This window comes from Corvus cornix, chromosome 4, assembly GCF_000738735.6.
Source record: "Corvus cornix cornix isolate S_Up_H32 chromosome 4, ASM73873v5, whole genome shotgun sequence".
Taxonomy (NCBI): Eukaryota; Metazoa; Chordata; class Aves; order Passeriformes; family Corvidae; genus Corvus; species Corvus cornix.
In genome coordinates this window covers 11,589,748-11,610,976 of record NC_046334.1, presented here as the reverse complement: position 1 = coordinate 11,610,976, position 21,229 = coordinate 11,589,748, and the positions used below count along the sequence as shown (strand labels likewise).

At 37.9% G+C, this 21,229-nt stretch overlaps 1 protein-coding gene across 11 annotated transcripts in view; it reads left to right on the top strand.

Annotated features, from left to right (window-relative positions):
* Positions 1 to 21,229, top strand: part of INPP4B (inositol polyphosphate-4-phosphatase type II B) — a 312,737-nt gene that overhangs the window by 169,045 nt on the left and 122,463 nt on the right. For all 11 annotated transcript variants that reach the window (XM_039550506.1, XM_039550513.1, XM_039550504.1 and 8 more), the window contains 2 exons: positions 14,780 to 14,830; positions 18,180 to 18,259. In XM_039550506.1, coding sequence (XP_039406440.1) covers positions 14,780 to 14,830; positions 18,180 to 18,259 — 131 coding nt within the window. The remainder of the gene's footprint in view (positions 1 to 14,779; positions 14,831 to 18,179; positions 18,260 to 21,229) is intronic.

Below are 21,229 nucleotides of genomic sequence, written 5' to 3'. Positions count from 1 at the left end.
TTCGTAAAACTTTCTTCATGGGTTTCATTCAAGGGCTCTTGGTTTCTTCTTGCATATACAAGGGAAAAAGGAAGTATCATTAACTCAGAACAACTTTGAGAATTCTTGGGATTTTGGGGACCTTCGCATGCCCTGAGACTGTCCCTCTCAACATATTTGCAGTTGTGGATTGCTCAGAGGTTTGTGGAGCAGTGATGGTGTAGAGTGTGGTACATAAATCACTGCCTTTCTGTGCCATGAGCTCTGTGCAGAAGGAGAAGTTTAAGCTGCAGTCTTTAAATCAGACCTGCCATGCACACTTTGTTAATCCAAACATTATCTTGAGCTGAAGCCTCACATGAAATTTGTATCAGTGCTGGGCCTTCCTTTTCAAAGAATGCTCAGCTATTATTTTTAAATGTGTACTTGCAAGTCCAAGTGTGTTTTAGTTTTTGCAGGGAGTAATTACTGAAGATCATTAATGTTGGTTTTATTCCACTCTGATATTTTTAAAACCAAAAGATATGGACTTCAATAAAGAGCATTCTATTAATGGCTCCCTGATGATGTCTATGCTGACAACCTTGGAGTTAAGGTTCTTGCAACAGTATTAAATTTGGTATTATTTCAAGATCTTTAGTGCTTAAAGCTGAGCAGAGCGACTTAATGAAATCACAGACTGCAACAGAAAGAAATTAATCTCTTTTAGGCTGTGTCTACTGAAGGTGTATAAATAAACAATTTGTGTACTTTGGTATAACTGCTCATTTTCATTCCTGTACATCTGAATAGAGGTTTTTAATGGTGCTAACATTTATGTGCAAATAGAAGAAATTGTAGAAAATTCTACCAAATATGTGTGGGAATACTTATTTTGATTTTGCTGGGGTTTTTTTCCTTTTTTTTTTTTTAGTTAAATTATTAACCTATTAGATTTTTAATATATTTTTCCATTTGCTAGTCAAAATATTGAAAAACATTTTGACCCTTTTTATTCTTTCTTTTATGAAATGAACTAGAAATGATAGAATTAATCTAGGCCAACTTTATGGGAGTTTTTAAGATGGGGGAAAGTCTCAGTATTCATTTAAAACAAGTTCTGATTATACCAGTACTGTACAAAATAATCACTAACTTGGGGAATACCTGTGAGGATGGGATTTTTCTGTCTTCAGAAAGATGCAATAAACTTTTATACAGGGTGTTTCAAATGATGTTTGTAAAATGTCTGTTTCCCTGTAAAGTTATACTCTCTTCCCATCTCCAGTGTTCGTTGACCTCATCATTACATTCTCCTATTTTGTTTGTAATTTTTAAATGTGGTTGTTACTGTTCTAGATGAGGACCCTGACGGCTTACCTGTAGTATAAGAAATAAAAGTCATAATTCTGTGTGTAGGGGGTATTTGTGGGTGGTTTTGGGTTGTGTTTTTGGGGTTTTATTTTTGGGGCTTGCTTCTGAATCAACTTGTACAATTCAGTTGCTGGATGTGGCTTTTTTAACACTGTAAATTGAATGGGTTTTATTAGAAAACTGGGCACATGAGCCTTGACATTCATGGTAAATTAGTTCATGTCTTGAAATGTTTCCTAGAATTAGTTAGACAAAAATTAATGCATTTTTATCCAGTGGAGTTTCATCTTGCTTCTAATTTTTGCTAGAAGGTCCAATCTACAAGATGGTTGAGTTTGGAGACCTACTTTTGGAGGGCTTTTCCAACCTTAATGATTCTATGATTCCACTGTAATAGTCATATTGGATGCAATGTGGGTCTGTAATGATTTATGCAGAATTTATTGCATGAATTGGACGATGTTCTATGAATACAACATTATTTCACATATAAGCTCTTCTTTGTTGCATATATCTTTTTCCCTTTTAGATATGAGTTGTAGAAGGCGAAGCCTCTAAACATTAATTTTCTAGAACTACCATTATCCTGTCAGCACATAGGATGCTGTACGATTCAGGGTACTATATCACCACCTGTCCTCAAGCTGAAGAGATTACCATATTTTCACATGTAAAGCTACCATTCACATCATTCATCATGTATTAAAATGCTTTTCTTTTACAAATAATTATTCCCTGTGTCAGGGAATGAGGTTCTATTGAGTGTGGAAGAAGTGAGGCTGCTCTGCACTCAGATGAATTATGATACCTATGAGATATGACATACAGCCTTATGACACATAAGGCTACCAACACATTTTTGGAAGCATAGACTATGTGGTTTATTAAGCAGATAGAATCTCTCACTGGTTTTCAGAAGTCCCTCCTCAAGACATTGCATTATCTGTAGTGACCCACTTAAAGTTATGTAAATTTAGGTTAATCTATGCAAGATATATCTGTTCCTTTGACTTTGTTTAGACAGAAATCAACTCTGTCATCTAATCTAGATGATATAAAATCATTGCTGCTGAAATGTGCTTGTGCCTTTTTTATTTCCTACTCTTGTTGTAGGCTCACTTTCTAGTGAATTTCTAATATCAATTTTGATATTCGAGAGAACTGTTAATGATTTAAAGTGCAGCTTTCTTCCATAAGCTAATTTATCTAGACCTGGACTCAAATGAAAAAGAATGTCATGCATTTCTCCAAACCAAGTGTACTCTTAATGAGTGGACTTGTTTTAGCTGAGGCTGTTTACTGCCAGAGTATTTTTTAAAAATGCAGTTTGTTCAGTGGCATTGAAACACAGGCCTATTTAAAATTTCCTGTTCCCATTCCTGGTGTCAATTTGTACATATCCTGAGAAATGATGCTGACTTGAAGTCTCTGCACCCCACAGTATTTCATGCCACTCACTGAGGACGTAAACGGTGACTCAGCAAGCCCTGTCATCTCAGCAGAGCACTGCTGGGAGCAACAAAGGATGTGAGAGTGAAAAATTATCCTGCGCATCACAAATGACAAAAACATGTAATATATGAAGGGGGGAATGCTGTTACTAGAGTTTGTGCCATAACTTTTCTGTCAACCAGTTGTGACTCCTTCACTTAATAAGCTGCAGTGTTGGCAGTTGCAGTGGCTGACATTTGGCTATCTCTCAGAAAATGTGTCTTGTGGGATAGAGTGGAGATGGCTTAGCTTTGAAACATCATGGAATACCTCAGAGAGAGTGTCTGTTTTCTTACATTGCTTATGGCAGTTTGGGGATGAGCTAAGGGTCTGTAGGAGCAGGTAGCCTTTTGTTAGACCAGCAGATATGATGGAGAAAATTTTCAAGAGCACAAGCTTTCTTGAGTTCCTGAAGGAACCATGGGCCAAGAAAAGTGTCTGTTTCCATCTTATATCAGCTTGTCTAATAACAGATCCTATCTTTCCCAGAAAACATTATCTTGCTGAATAGACAAATAAGAAGATGCAATATAAAAGCAAGAAAGAATCTATAAGTCATGTCTAGAAATAGAAGCATGGTGGCCAAATTTCAGACCTAAACAGCTTTGCTAAGAATATTGTTCCTAATAGTTCTGTTTATTTGCACAAAAACCATCATTGAAACAGTCCTCCAAAAAGACCACTTCTCAGGTTTAGAAAAAAGTCCATTTTGTTTTTTCTAAGTAGTGAAAATATTTAAATATATTTGGGGCTTACTCTGAGCCTTAGAATCTTTCTGCATCCTCAGAATATTAATTCTGAAAGAAGCAAAATGATAGCTTAAAATACATATACCTAATGTCTTTATTCACACCTTGTGCTTCATAAGAATCAGAATTTAATTACTTAGCTCAGGCAGCTGTGACTATCAACTTCCCTGAGCCTTCTTATCAATCTGAAAGTAGGGTGCTCATAGCTTATTTGGTTTTAAGTAAGATCTCTGCAAGAGCTTGATCATGCTTATAGAAAAGGGTTACCATGTCTTGCAGATTGCAGTTATGCTTTAAAAAAAAAATTGAAGTTGACATTGTAGTGGGGGAAAGGGTTTATCTTAAGTGGCAATTAAGCAGTGACACACTCAGGTGAGGAAAACCAGTCTTCCAGTAAAATTGTTTTGAGAGCAAAATCATGTGCATTTAATGGCAAAGTGACTATGAATATAATATCACTGAGAGGAAAATGAAATGCTCTTCACATAAACCTGTGAGAGAGAAAGAACTGTATGAAATCTGCTTTTTGCCTTCTCTTGTGGGGAAAAAGTTATGTTTAGTTTGCTGCAGAGTGAAATGGGCCCACAGTGATACCTGTTTCCAGTGATACCTCTTTCTTCCTTTAAAGCAGAAACTAATTTAGATTGCGGGAGAGATGACACATCTGTCTTGAAACTGCTTCTAAAGCCAACAATGAATTTATTTGATAAATAAATGAATAAAACCCCTTCCAATTTCCCATCTCAGAAAAGAGGGAGATTGTGCAAAGGTCAGAGCACTATCAAAGACTGTCTGTTTAAAGATGGCTGATCAGGAGGTTATTTGTTTTAGCGTTTGTGTACTTAAGAACTTAATGCTTGCTATGCAGGTTTAACTGCTTTAATCCAAGAAAAAAATGCTTTCTCAAATTAAAAAAAAAAAAAAAGTACATTTTTTTCTTTGTAGATAGCTTTGGAAATGTTTATATTTGGATAGTTGGGAGTGTTTATGTTTGGATAGTTGGGAACATTTATTTTCCCAGGATCTTCTGGAGGTTCTTCTGAGAAAATTCCTTGTTCCTCTCAAGCGTGGACTGTTAGCAATGTGGATGAAGCATGTGGGAGCCCTGAAGACAACAGTAGTGCTTGTGACAGTACTGCGGTTCCACAGATTGGAAGAGCCATTATCTATGAAAGTGCAACTATAATCTTGCTAAAACAGACTTTTATGAATAGATAGACCCTGTCTATGAAGGCAAAGAAAATAGAGATTGTAGGAAGCCCCAAAAATTTATGTACTCCCTCTCATCTGTCTGAACTATATTTATACCTTCTACAACAGTAAATCTGGTGAGCAATTTTACACCTAGTTCCCCAAAAGATAAGTGAATGCCCATCTATTAGGTAATACTACCACCAGACCTCAGCCTCAACTATTTTTTAACATTATCACAAACTGTCAGAAGAACAAAAGAAAAATCCTTATTGACGAATATCATTTTCTTTGCTTTCGTGGATAATTATGTGAGAGTCCTTCAGCTTCTACGTGCTAGAGAAAAGTCTGATGTGTGCAGAAATTTCCCTTAGTTCTCCTAAGGAAAAAGCGTTTGCCAGCTGACACAATTCTTAACCAGTTGGACTGATTCAAGGCAGTCCGTAGTAATACGAACAGGATGAAATACAGTAGTCTCTCAATACATGACCCTGTGTTTTTCTACTCACATGAAGTTTTTGGATGAACGAAGACTTCATGAGTCAGAAACAAACTGTGCGAAGGAAAACACAGGTAAATTAGTTGTTCAAAGTGTAACTGAGAAGTGGCTCTAGCACAGTAGAGAGAGGGAAACAGGACTGATTCCCAGATGAATCCAGGAATCTCTGTTCCATATAGACAGGTTAGGCCTGTTCTGGAAAGCTGTCAGTAATTGGATCATTTGTGTTCAAGAAAGATGAATGGGACTGGAACAGATGATGTGATCTGGGGAATGGAGAGCTTATTGTATGACAGCGTATTGGAAAAGCTTGGCTTATTATCCTAACAAAATGAAGTACGAGAGGGCATATGATTCCTTTCTTATTAATACATCAGGAGACCAGTATGAGGAACAGAAAATAATTACTTAGCTAAAAGACCATGTTGGCAGAAGAGCAAATGAGTATAAACTCACTATGAATAATGATGAGCTGTAAATTAAAACATGACTCTGAACTATTTTTGCAATAATTTTTTTGAATGACCTTCCAGTCAGAAGGGAGGGAGAAGAAATTCAAATAATTTCAAAGTGTAGTTCAAAAATAGGTGGTGGAGGTTTTATTATGTGGTGTCTGTGACAGTAAAATACTAAAACAAATGATCTGAAGGTTTTTACAGCCCTGTGTTGCTAATAGTTCTTTTTATTGAAAATACTAGGGTCTTGCTTGCTTTTCATACTTTTATGATGGATTTTGAGGGGACTGGGGTTAGCCAGAAAATGTATGCTCCAGTCATATTCATTCATAAGCAGCTTTCTCTGCTTCTCTCGATGTCTCACAGATGTCCAGGTTACTGATGGATGGCTCTGCGTGTACATCTGGCACAGGCTGTAGGGAATCAATATGAGTCTTTTTAAGTGTTCACGAAAGTTCTTCCTGGTGATGCTACTGCTGCAGCTGCCTGTAGCATTAGCTGCAGGGAAAATCCACTGTTGGAATTCCCTGCCGGAGACACCCAGAGAGAAATGAAGAAGGTCGAGACTGGCTCCCTGAGCTTAATTGCTCTAAAATGTTCACTTCAAAATCTAAAAATTTGTGTTAAAAAGTTACCGTCAAACAAGCAGTGGGGGACAAAATCTTCAACCTTTTTTGGGGGCTGATCAAACAGTTGTTAGCTTCTGTGAGAGCTGATATTTGGTTAGTTTGGTACCTCACATAAAAATAACTCTTTCAAAATACTGAACTTAAGGCCCCCAGCTGGCAATTCACTGAGGTGTTGGCACAGGGATAATACCAGCCTCTCAAGGGAACTTTGGAGCTTCATGTACTGGGGAAGTGACTGCTCCAGCATGTTGAATTCTGAGTTCTCCATTTCAGCTTCTCCCGTGAGTCAGGGACATTTTGTGCAGAGTATTGAAAGGTCTGGACTTTTTTAAGGCAGCAAGACCTTTTTTTCTGTGTTTAACACGGGAATAACCTTTTGTCACTTGAGTAGAGGTTGCAATCTGTTGAGGAACTGGGAGTGCTGGAAGTACCTCTATAGGATGCAAATATAAATCTTGTTTCTTGTAACTGGTTCATCAGTGGAAATGGCATCATGTTTAATTTATAGTAAGATTTCTTAATGCAACTTTTATGGCAATAGATACAAATTATGAAATGCAGACTTTAGCATACTCAAAAAAAGGCTGTTTATTCAGTAAAGCAAAAAAAAATATGGTATTTCAATTTATTTTGTCAAGATATTCAGAGTCAAAGTTGAAATTTTCCTGAAATTTTCATGCAGAAGGTCATGTTCTGGAAACTTCATGATGCCATTGAGCTCATCTGATCAGTCCAGTAATATTTGCCTTAATTCATGTTGTCTGCTATGCACTTAAGTGACCCTGAGATGGCCTGGGTGTTCATCAGACAACTGTATGTGCTTTTTACCACCCTTGGCTTATATCCTCTCAAGTTTCCCCTGAAATAAGTGGTTAGAGTACAAGTTCTTTCCTTGGCTTCTCTAGCATGGTGTTTTGGACACGTTCTCTGATGTTCATATGGGAATGAGATTTATTTTTTTCCCTCTTCCTACCCATCTGCCTCAGGCCCTGTGAGCAGTGCTGAAATCTTGCATTCTAGGAAGGCATTTGCCCCTGAAAGTCCTACTTGAACACTTGGGTTAGAGTCTGCTGCTTCAGGGGACCAAGATGCTCAGACAGACAGACTGAGAGATTGCCAGATAGTCATGTTTTGCTGAAGCAATATGCACAGCTGGATGTGGGGGTAGTGGGGTGAAAAAGCGTGATAAAACCCCCCTACGCATATCTTCCTATGTCCTATTTTCTTCATCATTCTGGAGTGAGTATTCTTTGGGATATAATTTGTCAGAACATCTGGATTTCTTTGGCTGCTGTTAACTGCTGCTTTTTTTGGATTGTGGAGTCTGTCTCAGTGATTTTTGGATAGTGGCATTGAAATAACCAGCCTGTGGTATTTGGATTTGAGCAAGTAACAACTCCCCATTGGCTGGCCCATGTAAATGAAGAGCCAAAAGAGCTTAGGAATGCTCCATCTGTAGCTTGCTGACAGAAGCCAGAATTTTCCTTCTGTGAATTTTATTTCACAGTGGAAGAAAGCAGGGAAGAGCAGGCATCACAAGCACTTTGAAGGGGATCTTTACTCTTCAAATTTTGCTGCTTGTTGCCAGGATGAAACAGACTTTAAAGGGGTCATTCCTGGAAATTTCGATGGGGAAGGGGCACGGTCTACTGGCTGATTGTGACAGCTACAGACTTAAATGTGTTTTTATATTATATTTTATTAAAATTATAACTGACCAAAAGCCTAGAATATTCAGTAGCTATTAAGACTTTAGAAGGCTACTTCACATCATTGGGCTTTGTTCAAAAAAGCCTGAAAGATGGAGGAAAAAGCCTGTAGTTCATTAGCTTGCTACCAGTGGTCATTGATTGCAAAAATTCGACCGCTAAAAAAACCGAACAGATTGACTGATAAACAGCAGTGCGCTGCTGTCTGCATCAGTCAGCACTCATTGCTGGGGGGTACTGGGGTGGGTGAGTGTCACTTCCCTGTCACGGTTACACACTTTACAGCTGTGTTTGAGCCCCCTGCAATGCCTGAGCCATTACCTGTAGGTGTTCCTTGCAAAGTGTGCACTGGAATCACAGTGCAAGGGTTGTGTTTTGCTGGGAGCTGTTCGGGAGGGGAGTGATGATGACCTCATCATGCAACACAAGAAGGTTTAACTGGGTGCAGCAGTACACAGCTTTTCCCCTCCCCATAAAGCAATGTTCTGCAGCAACTGGTACTGGCAGAGTATCTGTACCCCAAGTTTCAATAAAGAGCAAATTAATTACGAGTAGCAGAAGAACATCTATTTTTCATGATCTAAGACTCAAATGTTAATTATCTCTAATTTATAGAGGCCATTTTTCTTTGTCACTTTTAATCTGTCACATAACCTTACATCTGACAGATCTTTCTCTGTAGGAAAAAAAAAGCTGTTTCAAATTGGTTAAAAAAATTGAATCCAGTGCTCATGCTGTGTTCTCTGTTAACAAGGTAAATAACCCCTTCCTTCCGAATTCCTTCCTTCCGAATTCCTTCCTTCCGAATTCCTTCCTTCCTTCCGAATTCCTTCCTTCCGAATTCCTTCCTTCCTTCCGAATTCCTTCCTTCCGAATTCCTTCCTTCCGTCCTTCCGTCCTTCCTTCCGTCCTTCCTTCCATTTTTTCATTGCATACACTAAAAATATATTAAAGATCATTTAGATTTGTGTGGCTAGATTTGGCAGCTTTTTCTTATTTCCAATAACCACAAGAGAAAAATCAATCTTAGGACTCTGCCTTCAAGAATTATTTATTTACTATTTGAAAATAAATAAATGTGCAATAGAATAGACCTAAATATGGCGAGGTTGTTACAAGTGTGTTTCAAAGGGGTGTTTCCAGCTCTGTGATTTTCAGGCTTTTTTGCAGTGTACTGAGGAACAAGCTGTGTGTGTGATCTTAGTGCTTCATGGGGGAAAGGCTGCTAACAGAAGCTGCCTTTTTTCCCTCTTTGCACACCTTAGTAGTGTTTGGTAATCTGCAGACCAAGTGCCAGCAGCTGAAGCTCTGATCCATGCCAAGCTGGGCCACTATGAAACCTTTGCTTGAAATCTGAGCTTCACTGCGTGCTTGCATGGACAGGGCCGGTGTCATTTTGCATTGAGGCACAATGCAAAGTGGTGCAGCTCTGCCATGGCTGGCAATTATGCTGAGTTAATAGGCCTTGCTGGATCAGATCTGACTCTCTGCTGCATGCCCCTAAGCACTCATAATGTATAGATCTTTTCTGTTTCTTGATCAGTTCCAGTTTCCATGGGGATGTTGCGGAGATGGTATATTTTTTGTGGTGTGCTCAGTATAGAATTCCCAAGTAATCTGTTCTTTTTGAACTGTGGGGTTTTTTAAGGCGATTCTGATCAAATGCCCAAGCTGTAAAAATAGACAAACGAAACTGTATTTGTAAGGAAACACTCAAGACTTTTGTGTTTTTCTGCTCATTATTCATACACCAAGTTATGTACCTACATAAGCTGTTCATTTCTGTTAACCTCGGTCTTTGCTTGGGGGATCTCGTAATGCTTCTCTTGTGCCATGTATTCTATAGAAAGCACACAAAGATGCAGCCTCCCAGAGAAAGATACTGAGCTGTAGAGACATCTGAAAGAAAAGCAGTTTATGATGATTCTTAGAGACTGAGAAGCATGTCTTTTCTATTATCCTCACAGTAAGTCTTGAGAAGTGTGCCTGGAGGCAGCACACAGTGTCAGTGCTGCACAAATAAATGGTCTTGACTCCACACTCTGCAAAAGAGTCACATTCAAACACTGCCTATGGAAAGGATGCAGATAGTCCTGCCCTACTGGTTGACCTTTTCAGATAAGTAAACAGATGAAACTGTCAGTTGCTATACAGCAAGTAATGGGGCATACGTATTTTCCCTACTATCTGTAATAGGGAATACACACATATATATAAATATTTTATAATTTTAAATTTCATTAATATATAATAAACATCATACAGTTATTATAAAACATTGAAGTAATTTGTTATAACTTATATTCCCTGTATTTGTTTTCATCTTTAATTCAATTTTAATATTTATTAGTTTCTCTGCAGATCAGCATTTGCATTGGAACTGTAAACCCTGCAATACCATGTGCATGCCCATTGGGAAAAGATTTCCTCTTTTGTTTTACATGGCCTCTTGGAAATAATTGTGCACTAAAGGTTGGAAAATTACTGTATTGGTATTGTCCTTCATCCAATAAGCGCATATCCAACAAAGTATTGATGGAAGTGTTTTACTTTGCCGACTACAATATGTTGATTGGGCTATTTAGCAAATTGTTAATCTATATGATGAAAATAAATAGCTGGTGAATGTACAATATCTTCTTTTAAGAATTAATTTGATGCATGTACTGGAAGGGGTCCTATCTTACAAAAGCTGATTGATGTTGTTGCAGAACCCAGTAACAATTTCAGCATTTTCAGCTCACCCAGCACAAATACATAAAGCTTCAACTTCTTTGACTGAAAAATTCCAAGAAATAATTATTCCTAGATTCTAATGGGTGGTGGTGCCTTGCTCAGGCAGGCAGTGGTGGTGAAGATGGGCTGACTGCCCACAGCAGCTGTCTGTGGAGCTGAATGGCTGTGTTAGCAGAGTTCAGTGTTCTTTTCCCTGTGGGGGCAGAAAGGCGCAGATGGTCACTGTCCCAGAGCACCTCCAGGTTAATGCATATGCACATTATGTTCCCATATGACTGCCAGTTTTACTGAAGCTGGGAATGCTTTCCTGGAAGCTGCTTTATTGAAGGAGTGCAAGTCAATTTTTCAGTGACTGCTTTCAGTAGTTTCTTTTTATCTTTCCTTGCCTTTCCTAGCCTTGCCTGATGTGCGTACTTAGTTACTGTGAGATGCCAGGAGTGTATAGCAGTGATGACAGAGCAGAGCATTTGAGCAGCTAAAAGCAGTGAGTACTGGGAAGCCACTGGAAGCCACGGTTGATCTGATGGAGTAAATCCATAGTAACCAAGGAAAGGGTCTAGCATTATTTGTTTGCAAAACTTGATTGTATTCTGAACATGGCCTTTGATCATCAACTGAAATGTGAAGGCTTTAATTAAGGGCAGGCAAAAAAGATTCAGTAATGATAATGGTTCGATCTTCTGTACTTTGACGGTGTGTGTGGATGTGGCTCAGAGTGCTGCAAACGACTGAAAGAAATGTTCCTTTTAATTACACAAAACTGCCTTCTACTAAAGGACAGTTCATTAAAGCTGAATTTAGCATTTATGCCTAGAGAAATTTAACAGATATGTCTGTGAAAAATGCATTACTCATTGCATATTGTTCTGGATGAGATTTAAAGAAAATTAAGTGTATCACAAGTGCCCACTGTTGTCCACCGGTGTTCTTCCTGGTACAACAACCTGTGGTGTATAAAAGTTAACCATATTATTCTACAAATAAAATCACAGGAGTAGACACTAGCCAGAAACATTTTGCATTTCGCCTAGGTCACAAACTGTCTTTCTTGCATACCCTTGTGATCTCTTCTTGTCTGAGGAGGTAAAGCTGTAGCGTGTGCTATTCCAGGGAAGCATGGTCTTACCCCAGTTGTAAATGAACTCCCCACTCAGAGGTTTGCGTTTTGCACAGGAAAACCTAGAGCAAATGAGAAAACTGAAATTCTAACAGAGTAGTGGATACTTGGGATTAAAATCTGACTTTCTGCTTGTGTTCATATTTCGTAGTTGTTCTAGAGGGGGCCAGTAGGGAAAAGTTGATTTATGACAAGGTTTTAGAAAGTGCGGCGGTTTGTTTAATTAGGAAAGGCACTAGGAGGATATTTGACCTTTCAAATCCTCTGTATTTATCTCCATTTTTTCTTTCATTTTGTGGATTGGGACTAGAACTGGCTTGTTTCTTATGTTTTATAAATGTTTATGAGCTGACTTCGTGTTTGTAATGAGGCCTGTGTGACCATCCCATAATGATACCCCAATAATTGCAGCATTCAGAGAGTTTGTTCAGGAACTCAACCAACAGACAGCCTGAAAGGGATCAGATCGTACTGCCCGTGTATGTATTTACATACACATATATGGCCTCTCTTTTAGTAAATATCAAATAATAAACCTCTTTCTTAAGTTATATATGTTTGCACACACTTGGATCAATATATTCAATTTAATTTCAAACAAAATATATTTTAGGGAGAAGAGAGGTACAGCCTAATGTCAGTCCCACCAAAGACAGTTACATTTGGCTGTACAAATACTGGTTATAAAGTGGTTAAAACCAAAGGAAAAGAAACAAACCTAGCTGAACTAAAAAGTATTGCCAAATGCAACAGATACTGTTTCTGTATTTTAAATCCATTTGAAAGTCAGGAATATGTTTTTATTATATGGAAGGTTCTAGATTAGTCAGGTGTTGACATCCCTTTCCACTTCTACATTGGGTCAGAAAAGCAGAAATACATTCTCCTGAATTGAGACTTTATCCAGCAAAAGAAGGAATTAATATTCTATGATTCTAAATGAGTGTTGAATTCCCTGGATTTCAATAAGTGTAAAAGATACTTGAACTTTCTCTTGCTGTGAAGCACAACTTAGTATCATATAAAAACATGTACACGTTTTAAAATACTTGCTGAACCTCTGCTGGGTTACAAATGCCTAAGTAAATGATGAAGAGGAAGGTTAATTCTTAAATTATTATTTTTTCTTGAAAAAATAGCCATAATAATAATTAAAAAATGTAAATACCTCACTTCTTGTTGGGCCAGATATCACCTCTTTGAGGCTGGCACATTGAACAGCTTTTTAGCATCTTAAAATGACAGCATTTTTGGTCTGGTGTTGATACTCCATCTTTCTTTTAAGAAACAGATCTGCTCTAAGTTATTTCCCCAGCTTCAATGGGGAAAGATAGGTATCACCAACAAGAAAATGTCAGTAATTTCATTTCCATTTGTGACTTGAAACATTTAAAGGTAAATTTTAAATACAAATATTGCTATTGAACATTTTGTACTAGTTTTCTGTAGAAAGCCAAATGCTTTGGAGTTGCTAATGTTATATTAGTGGGGAAAATCTAAATGTAAAATTGCATCCAAATGAGGACTCCCACAGATTTCTAAAGTATTCTGTCCCTCATTAAATTAATTATAGCACTTTTTACTATTTTCAGGCTTTTGTGGAAAAGACAATGTTCTCACTGTAGGGAATCAAGGGATAAGAGCTGGCTGAGAAAAACCATGGTTCTACTTTGTCAAGTCTTTGTTGTGGACTTTATATTGGTGCTTTATAGCAACATGTATTTAGAATAATAAACATACAAATTATCTTTGCTTTAAAGGAGAGCTTCTTTTTGTGTACTAAGTTGCAGCTAGAATAGAAGAATTGAGGGTCACATTTGAGGGCATAGAAAAAAAATGAGTCTTTTGCCAAGAGATTTACAAAATGAGTTTGAGTTTTACTTGGAAGTCAAGCCAAAAGTTTGTCCTTGGGAATGAATATCTGTTATTTAGGCTAGGTAATCAAACAGATGTTCATGCTCAGTGTATTCTCCCTTGTGTGTTGCTTTTAACACCAAGTTATTCCAAAGGGCTGGTTTTGGCCCAGGCAGGCCATGTGAGAGGGATGTCACAGAGGTTTTCTTATATATTTTCTATCTAATTTTTGCTGGTTAATCAGTTGTCTGTTCTCAGCCACCACTCAACAATCAAATTATGAAGACACTGAAGACACACACCCACCCACATCCACAGACCAACCCATACTATATTTTGGGAAATACAGAAGAGGAAGTCAGGTTATCCCATACTTGCTCTTGTGAAATGAAAGCAGTTGAGTACAGTGGCAGCTCCACCTTGCAGAAAATGCAGGGACAACTGGAGGTCCCTTGTAGGGGAGAATATAGAGACTTTCCCTCTTTGAATGCCTACAAATGTCTCTTACCTCAGAAATGCTCAGCAAGTGGCAGAAGGAGGCAGGGTCATACACTGAGTGGGACTGGGGATCAGGATTTCTGCTGCAGATCAGCTGGCAAAGGCAAGTACTTGGAGAAAATACTTTCTAATGTACTATGCTCTTTCACTTGAGGCTGAAAATTTTGTTTCCAGATAACGCCTCTAGATGAAGAATTCTGTCACTCAAGTTACAGTCAAAAAATCTCCTTTTAGGAAAGGAAAACCTGAACACAGCTTTTCTCCCTTTAGAGACTCAGGAAAGTTCAGAATGATAAATGGGCAGTGGTAAGATACTTTCTTCACAGGAACCAGCAGATATTGTGCTTAAATTACTAGTTGTTATAAATTATATATACATATATAGCTCCATTTAAATTTATCTCCAAAGTGTCAAAAGTGTGAGGAAAGAAAGGCATGATCACTTCTTTCATTCTAATTGGGAAGCAACAACAAAAAATGTAATGATTTATTGCCTTTATTTTCCCTCCCTTCTCTCAGGTCCGCACCAGTGTCCTACCTGATCACAAGGAACCAAGAGCAGATGTTGGGGTAAGCAATAATTTTCATTGATTTTTTGGGGGTTTTTTTTTTCATCTCATCAGCAGGCACAGACACTCACTGCTCAACGGGAGCTGACAAGCTTTTTTAATAGCAAAAGTTGTGTTAAATGAACAAGATAATCAATGCAGGAGTGATAGTCTCATGAACTGATGTAATCTGGTTCACATCTCTTTTGAAAATCTTTTTCAAATGAAGCTAACCTGAGACAAGCACGACTCTGTAAACTCCTTGCTAATGCCATACAAGCAATCTGGATGAGATTGAGAGGCTGGGATGGTATTGCCTCAATGAGCCTGGTCTGTCACCTTCTGGTCTTCATCTGCAGGATATCAAATGTTCTGCAGCAGGAGTTGCCTTTGGTTTGTGTTTTCAGAAAGTGCAGTGGCAACATAAAGAGGACTCATTTTTATGTGTAGATCTATAGATAGAGCTTTTGACAAAGGTATTGGGAAGTAATTTCTGCGTCTGAGAGGGCTAAAACCTCCCAGATAATATGGACACCTTGTGAGGGTGGGAAAGGTTGGTCTTGCTAGAGCTGAATAAAAGACCAAACACCACCCGGTGCAGGTGTCAGATCTGTCTGCAAACATGTAAAATAACTGAGGGTATAAATTTTTAGCCTAAGGTGTTGACTTTTCTGCCTTACCAGGACTTCCTTGGCATAGTTTTCAGGACTTCAGCTAGTGTTTGAAAAATCTGTAACTTGTCAGCAAGTTCAATCTTAGTGAAATAATTGATGTGTTTTAACTTTTCATGTAGCTATTATAGAGACTTTTCTCTTTGGCTAGCTGAGATTACTCATCAAACTAGTCAAGGCACCTACCTTAAGATTTATTATTGTGACTGCAAGACTAGCAAAATTCCAAAGGAACATTACTCTGCAATTAGCATTACAGCAGCAATTCTGTTTAAAGCCTACTTTTCAAGCCTTTCCAAGTCATGTGGGCAAAGTTAGATTGCTTTGTAGACTGCCAGTTCAGGCCAGGGTGGACTATTGGAAACTAAATCAGTATGGAAAAATTATTCTCCAGTTTGATATTAGATCCCCTGAACATTAGCATAACTTTCTTCATTTGGGTCATGGGATCATTTCAAATTTTGTTTGATTTTGCACCTAGCTCTGTATTGTGAAGAAAAGAAACTTTTTTTCTAAATAAGTATAAAAATATAAAAAAAGAGAACTAAGTAGAATGTTTTAAGCTGATGAAATCATTCACCTTTAATTTCATGACACTGGAAAAGTAGATAAGACACTCAGAGATGTTTCGTGGGTACAATGTCTAAAGCTCTTTGACTGTATAAGAGAGCAGTGTAATTGCTTCTTGGCCCTGGTCACATGAGGACTCTGACTTAGGATCCTTAAATACATTTATAGCTCTATTGTGCTGCAGAAAGAAGCCCCAAGTGACAAAACCCTATCAGTTTCATTCCAAATACCCCTCTTCCCCTTTCCAAATGGTCAGGTTTCAAACATAAGCACTCAAATGTCATGAAATGCCAGAATAAAGGCTGCCATAGAGACCCTGTGCTGTGGAATGTGTTCTCACAGTATGAAGAAGGGTATGCTCTTGGGAGAAGATAAATAATCTGGGCTAAACGTGTGACCACAGAGTTTTAGTGCAGAAACACTGTCATGTTGACTGAATTAAAGGAAGACAGAACTACCTGTGTGTTCACTCCAGCAAGGTTGTGCATCACTGTGTGCCACACCTGGATGTCTTTTTCGTAGAAGTACATTTAATTTGGCACTGAAAATTACCCGTGATCTTTGCTTGCGCAGCTGTGTTATTTTTCTATATATATATCCTACAGGCCTTTGTGATTCCTTTACTCCTGTTCATCACTTCCCAGATCCACCATTTTCTCAGCCTTCCCTAGACTCTCAACTGGTATCTTTTTTTCTTTTGCTGCTTACGTGTCGACAAAAGCATAGGAAATCTAAGCCTGTGCCATTGATAGGAGCAAGTCATACCTCATGACTTAGTTTACCAAATGGGAGACCAGTGCTGGTGCTTACCTAATTTCAAAATTGTTATTTGAACTGTACATTTTCTATGGAAGAAAACTGATCTTAGTGTAGAGCTTTATTGTTTGCATTCAAAAACTCAATATCCTGCTGGCTTTCCTGAGAGAAAGCAGGCTGAAGGGTTTTTTTTTTACCAGAGGAATTTACTCTTCTTAGCAGCAGCAAATTCTTTTCTGTTTTTCCCTGAAGGGAAAGCTGCTCTCTGCAGGCAGCCTCTGTTGACTCAGAGAGACTTGATTCTCCTTTAATTTGTATATCCAAGAATGTATATAATTTAGCCTGGAATTTTAATTTGCCATTCCAACAGTAAACTTAGTATTATGTAATAAAAAACAAAATTTGTGTCCTTCTTATTGTTTTATTGAAAAAAATTAAATATAATGTCATGATCTCATTATAATTTATCTAGAGCAAGTGATATTGTGTTGTATATTTGAAAGATAAATGGATAGAAGATGGCCGTAGGCTGTTAGCTTCTTTCCCATTGTTACCAAGGCAAGAATACTACTGCTGGCCAAGTTGACAAAATGGGATTTCAGCAATGTGCAGCAGGATACCAGGAGAGGTTAACAAATAACCAAAGTGCAAAAGAATACTTAATCCTTTTTCCTCTTTGTACTTTTTTTTTTTTTAACGTGTGAAGGTAATTTTCATAGAAGAAAAAGATGTAGTGGTGTAGCTTATCAACTTTAGGCATTCTAGTTGCCTTAGCACATTTCTTTGCACTTGTAATGCAGTGAATAGGTTCACCTTACAGTGGAAATAGAGGAAAAAAGTACTTAAAGCATTGCCAAGAACTAGAGAAATATAACATTTCTATTAATAAACTTGTGCTGAACTCAATTTTAAAATACTTTCCTAGCAAATATGTTTATATTTGGAATACATGGTAGTGCCAAAGGCTTGAGGAAAAACCATAACAAGAACAACTTCGGTAAAAAACTTAGCATTTCTTGTAATCCAGAAATTAGAAAAATAGAAAGAAATAGATGCAAAATGCAAATACTTGTACTGAATGAAATTTTTCCTGTGGCTGTATGTCTTACAACATGTTATTTTGTCAGGTTGTTTGACCATTCTTAATGGAAAAGAGAAAGTTTCCTGCCGATAAAACCAAAGTTTTTAACATTTTACTGATAATCATGATACAGATGCATAAAAAAATTTCTAGTGGATAGAGTGTCAAACTGTTATATTGAAATGCAATATTTTTTTAGGTACCAAAGAAAGAATTTCAAGTGTGAGATGAAAAGAAGTAACAACTAAAAAATGAATGGATGTGTTATTTTTTCTTTCTGCTTTGATTTGTAGCGAAGCTTCCTGGGCTGTGCAACATTTAGAGTAGTAGATCTGGTAAAGTCAAAGGAACAACAGTTGACCCTTACTCTCAGGTAAGTGTTTCCCTCTGTTGTAAATCATGGTGAGTTAATAACCCTTGGCACTTCTCATCCAAAGAAAGTCAACAAAGATGGGGAAGGGTCTGGAGCACAAGTCATATGAGGAACGGCTGAGGGAGCTGGGAGTGTTTACCCTGGAGGAAAGGAGGCTCAGTGGGGACCTTATCACCCTTTGCAATTACCTGAAGGGAGGTGGTTGTGAGGTGGGGGTCCATCTCTTCTCCCAGGTGGCAAGTAAGAGGGCAAGAGAAAACAGCCCCAAGTTGCACCAGTTGAGGCTTAGATTGGATATCAGGAAAAAAATCTTCACATGAGGGGTTATCAGGCACTGGAACAGGCTACCCAGGGGAGTAGGCAGGTCACCATCCCTGGAGGTATTTATAAGACATGTAGATGTGGCCCTGAGGAACATGGTTTAATGATGGACTTGGCAGTGCTGGATTGATGGTTGGGCTCAATACTCTTAAAGGTCTTTTCCAGTCTAAAGAATTCTATGATTGCTGCTTGACTGGTTTTAAACTCCATATTCCATCAGGTATATATTAGAGGTCAACTTGAAGTGCTTCTAATTCTGCCATGCACAAATTCAAAATTAAACACCAAAATTAAATACCAACCCTATAAACTGGAGCTTCCCAGGTGCCAGATTAGAAAAGGTGATTTTATAATATGATAACCTATGGAAGAATTGCAGGCAATTTGGCATAGGGAATATTCTTTCAAAGTTTCCTTTAGAAAGGAGCATAAGATTCCCAGTTTGGTTTACTGTGTGTGGTTTAAACAATTAACAGTATACAGTTTGGTTTGGTTATCAGGCATGTTGAAAGAAGGAGGGCTTAATTATTATCCCATGTGAAAATGGTTGTGGTCTCCTAAACTCATTGTTATATGCAGCCATACTGAAATTATGGGGGATGTGATGTACAGCTCTAACCAGTGACAGGGTACAGAGCTGCAGGAGGGTCAGAGCCAATGTTCAAAACCTGGGGCTGGGCTGAACAGACATTTCTTAAAGCTGTGCACTGAAGGAAGGAGAAACAGTTTTAACCCTGTTACTCTCCTGCATGGCTTAAGGTAAATGAAGATACAAATCAAAACCTTTTGAAGGTTATGGGCACCCTTTTAGGTGGTGATTTTCAGAATAAATTTATTGGACTTTTTATAGTGCAGGGATTTTGTTGAGCTGATTATTCCAAGTGCAATGGAGGCTTATTTGGGATTACTGGGAAGGTACAGTTAAGCTTCACAGAGCAAGTGCTCAAACTCATCATGCGTCTACAAAGGCAACATTTGGGGGGGAAAGAAGGTATGACTGGGAGAACTGAGACACTGGTGTATGTTGTGCCTGCGATATTGTACATAGGTGCTGTGGGAAAGTTGTGTTATATTTGTTACCCTGAGCACAGGAAGACAGCCTTAATTTGGTTTACGGAGCAAATTATGACCCATTCAGAGGTGTCGTGGTACTGCCACTGTGTCAAGGACATTTTTTAGAAATGGAAACCTGTTGAAGTATTTTGGCACCTGCCTTCCTATTTCAACAAGAGTAGTTGCATATAAATGTGTGTAGTTTACAGGGCAAAGTTAACAAAGTACTTTGATTTTAATTTCTCCCAAACACAGAAAATGCCACACCTAACAAGGAGATAACTTTGTCTAACAAAAAAACCCAGTTAAATAAAATGTGAACTGACAGATCCCTATGGGACTCGAAGGCTAGATAAATGAATTCCAGCTTTTTGATTGTAAGAATCTATTCTTACATGAATTCAAGTCGTCTCTAGCTCTTTGGAATAAACTTTGCTTCTGTAACTGACATATTGAGAATTCGATCTGAAGACTGCCTTCAACAGGTGGCACAGTAACTGACAGAATGGAAAGTTTCAGGACAGTTTCAGAGTAAGTATTTTGTATCTCACCCATCCAATTTGTAATCAAAAAGTAAAGATGGAAAACTTGTAAGAAATAGATGAAAAGTTTAATTAATATTTTTAGTCTTGGTTGTCCTCTTTGTTCAGCTAACACTAGAAGACAAATACACCAATTCAAATTAATTTCCAGATACATTAAATGATAGGGTATAGTCAGTTGGATTTTTTTTAAGAAAAAAAATCCTAACCATTCAAATGTGGGATTTTTTCTGATTATGATTATTCAGCAGCAGAAAGTCAGTAGAAATTATCTGCATTTCTTCGATGGCAATTTAACCAGAGCAGTCTACTAATTTAAGCTTGCTTTCCTCTAATCACCCTGAGGTAATAGTACCTCTCAGGAGGATAAAGGATATATCAAGGGACTTGTCCGAGCATGAATTTCTATTTAATTCTTGTTGATATTCTTTGGATATGAGTTTATCAGGAAGTGCCTGTGATTGAGATTCTTCTTTGTTAGATTAGAAGTAGAGATTTAAGGACCCGGAAATAGCTCTGTGGTGTACCCAGTAATTATTGGTGTAATTATAAAGTCTGGTTGATTTTTAACTGAGTTTTCTTTTTGTTTTCCTTTCATTCTTTAGTTATTATGTCTTGCCATTGTCTTCCTGAGGTACAATGTAACAATATAAAAGTGTTTTTCAAGGAATATTCTTGTATTTTTTTGTTATTTTGTGGAGAGCTAACATGTGTCTACAATTTCTTACTGTTGACACACTGTGCTCTACTTTTCCCTTTTCCCACCATTGTACCCTAATAGCAATTAGGGACACAAGTTACAAAACCTCTACAAAAGGACTTTTTATTCGGATTGTCCTTTCTCCACCATAAAGGTTCTCTAAACTGGTGGCTGAGTGCTTCTGGTAGATCTGTGCACGTGTAGCTAATCATCAAAACACAAAAAGGTCAATTTGTAGAATTACTTCAGTGTACACCACTGATGTTGTCAGAGGAATTTAGTTGCTAGAGATTTGGGATTGCAGTTTCCAATATGAAATTTATAAAAAGAGAGATGCTTTCTGTAGACTTGCAT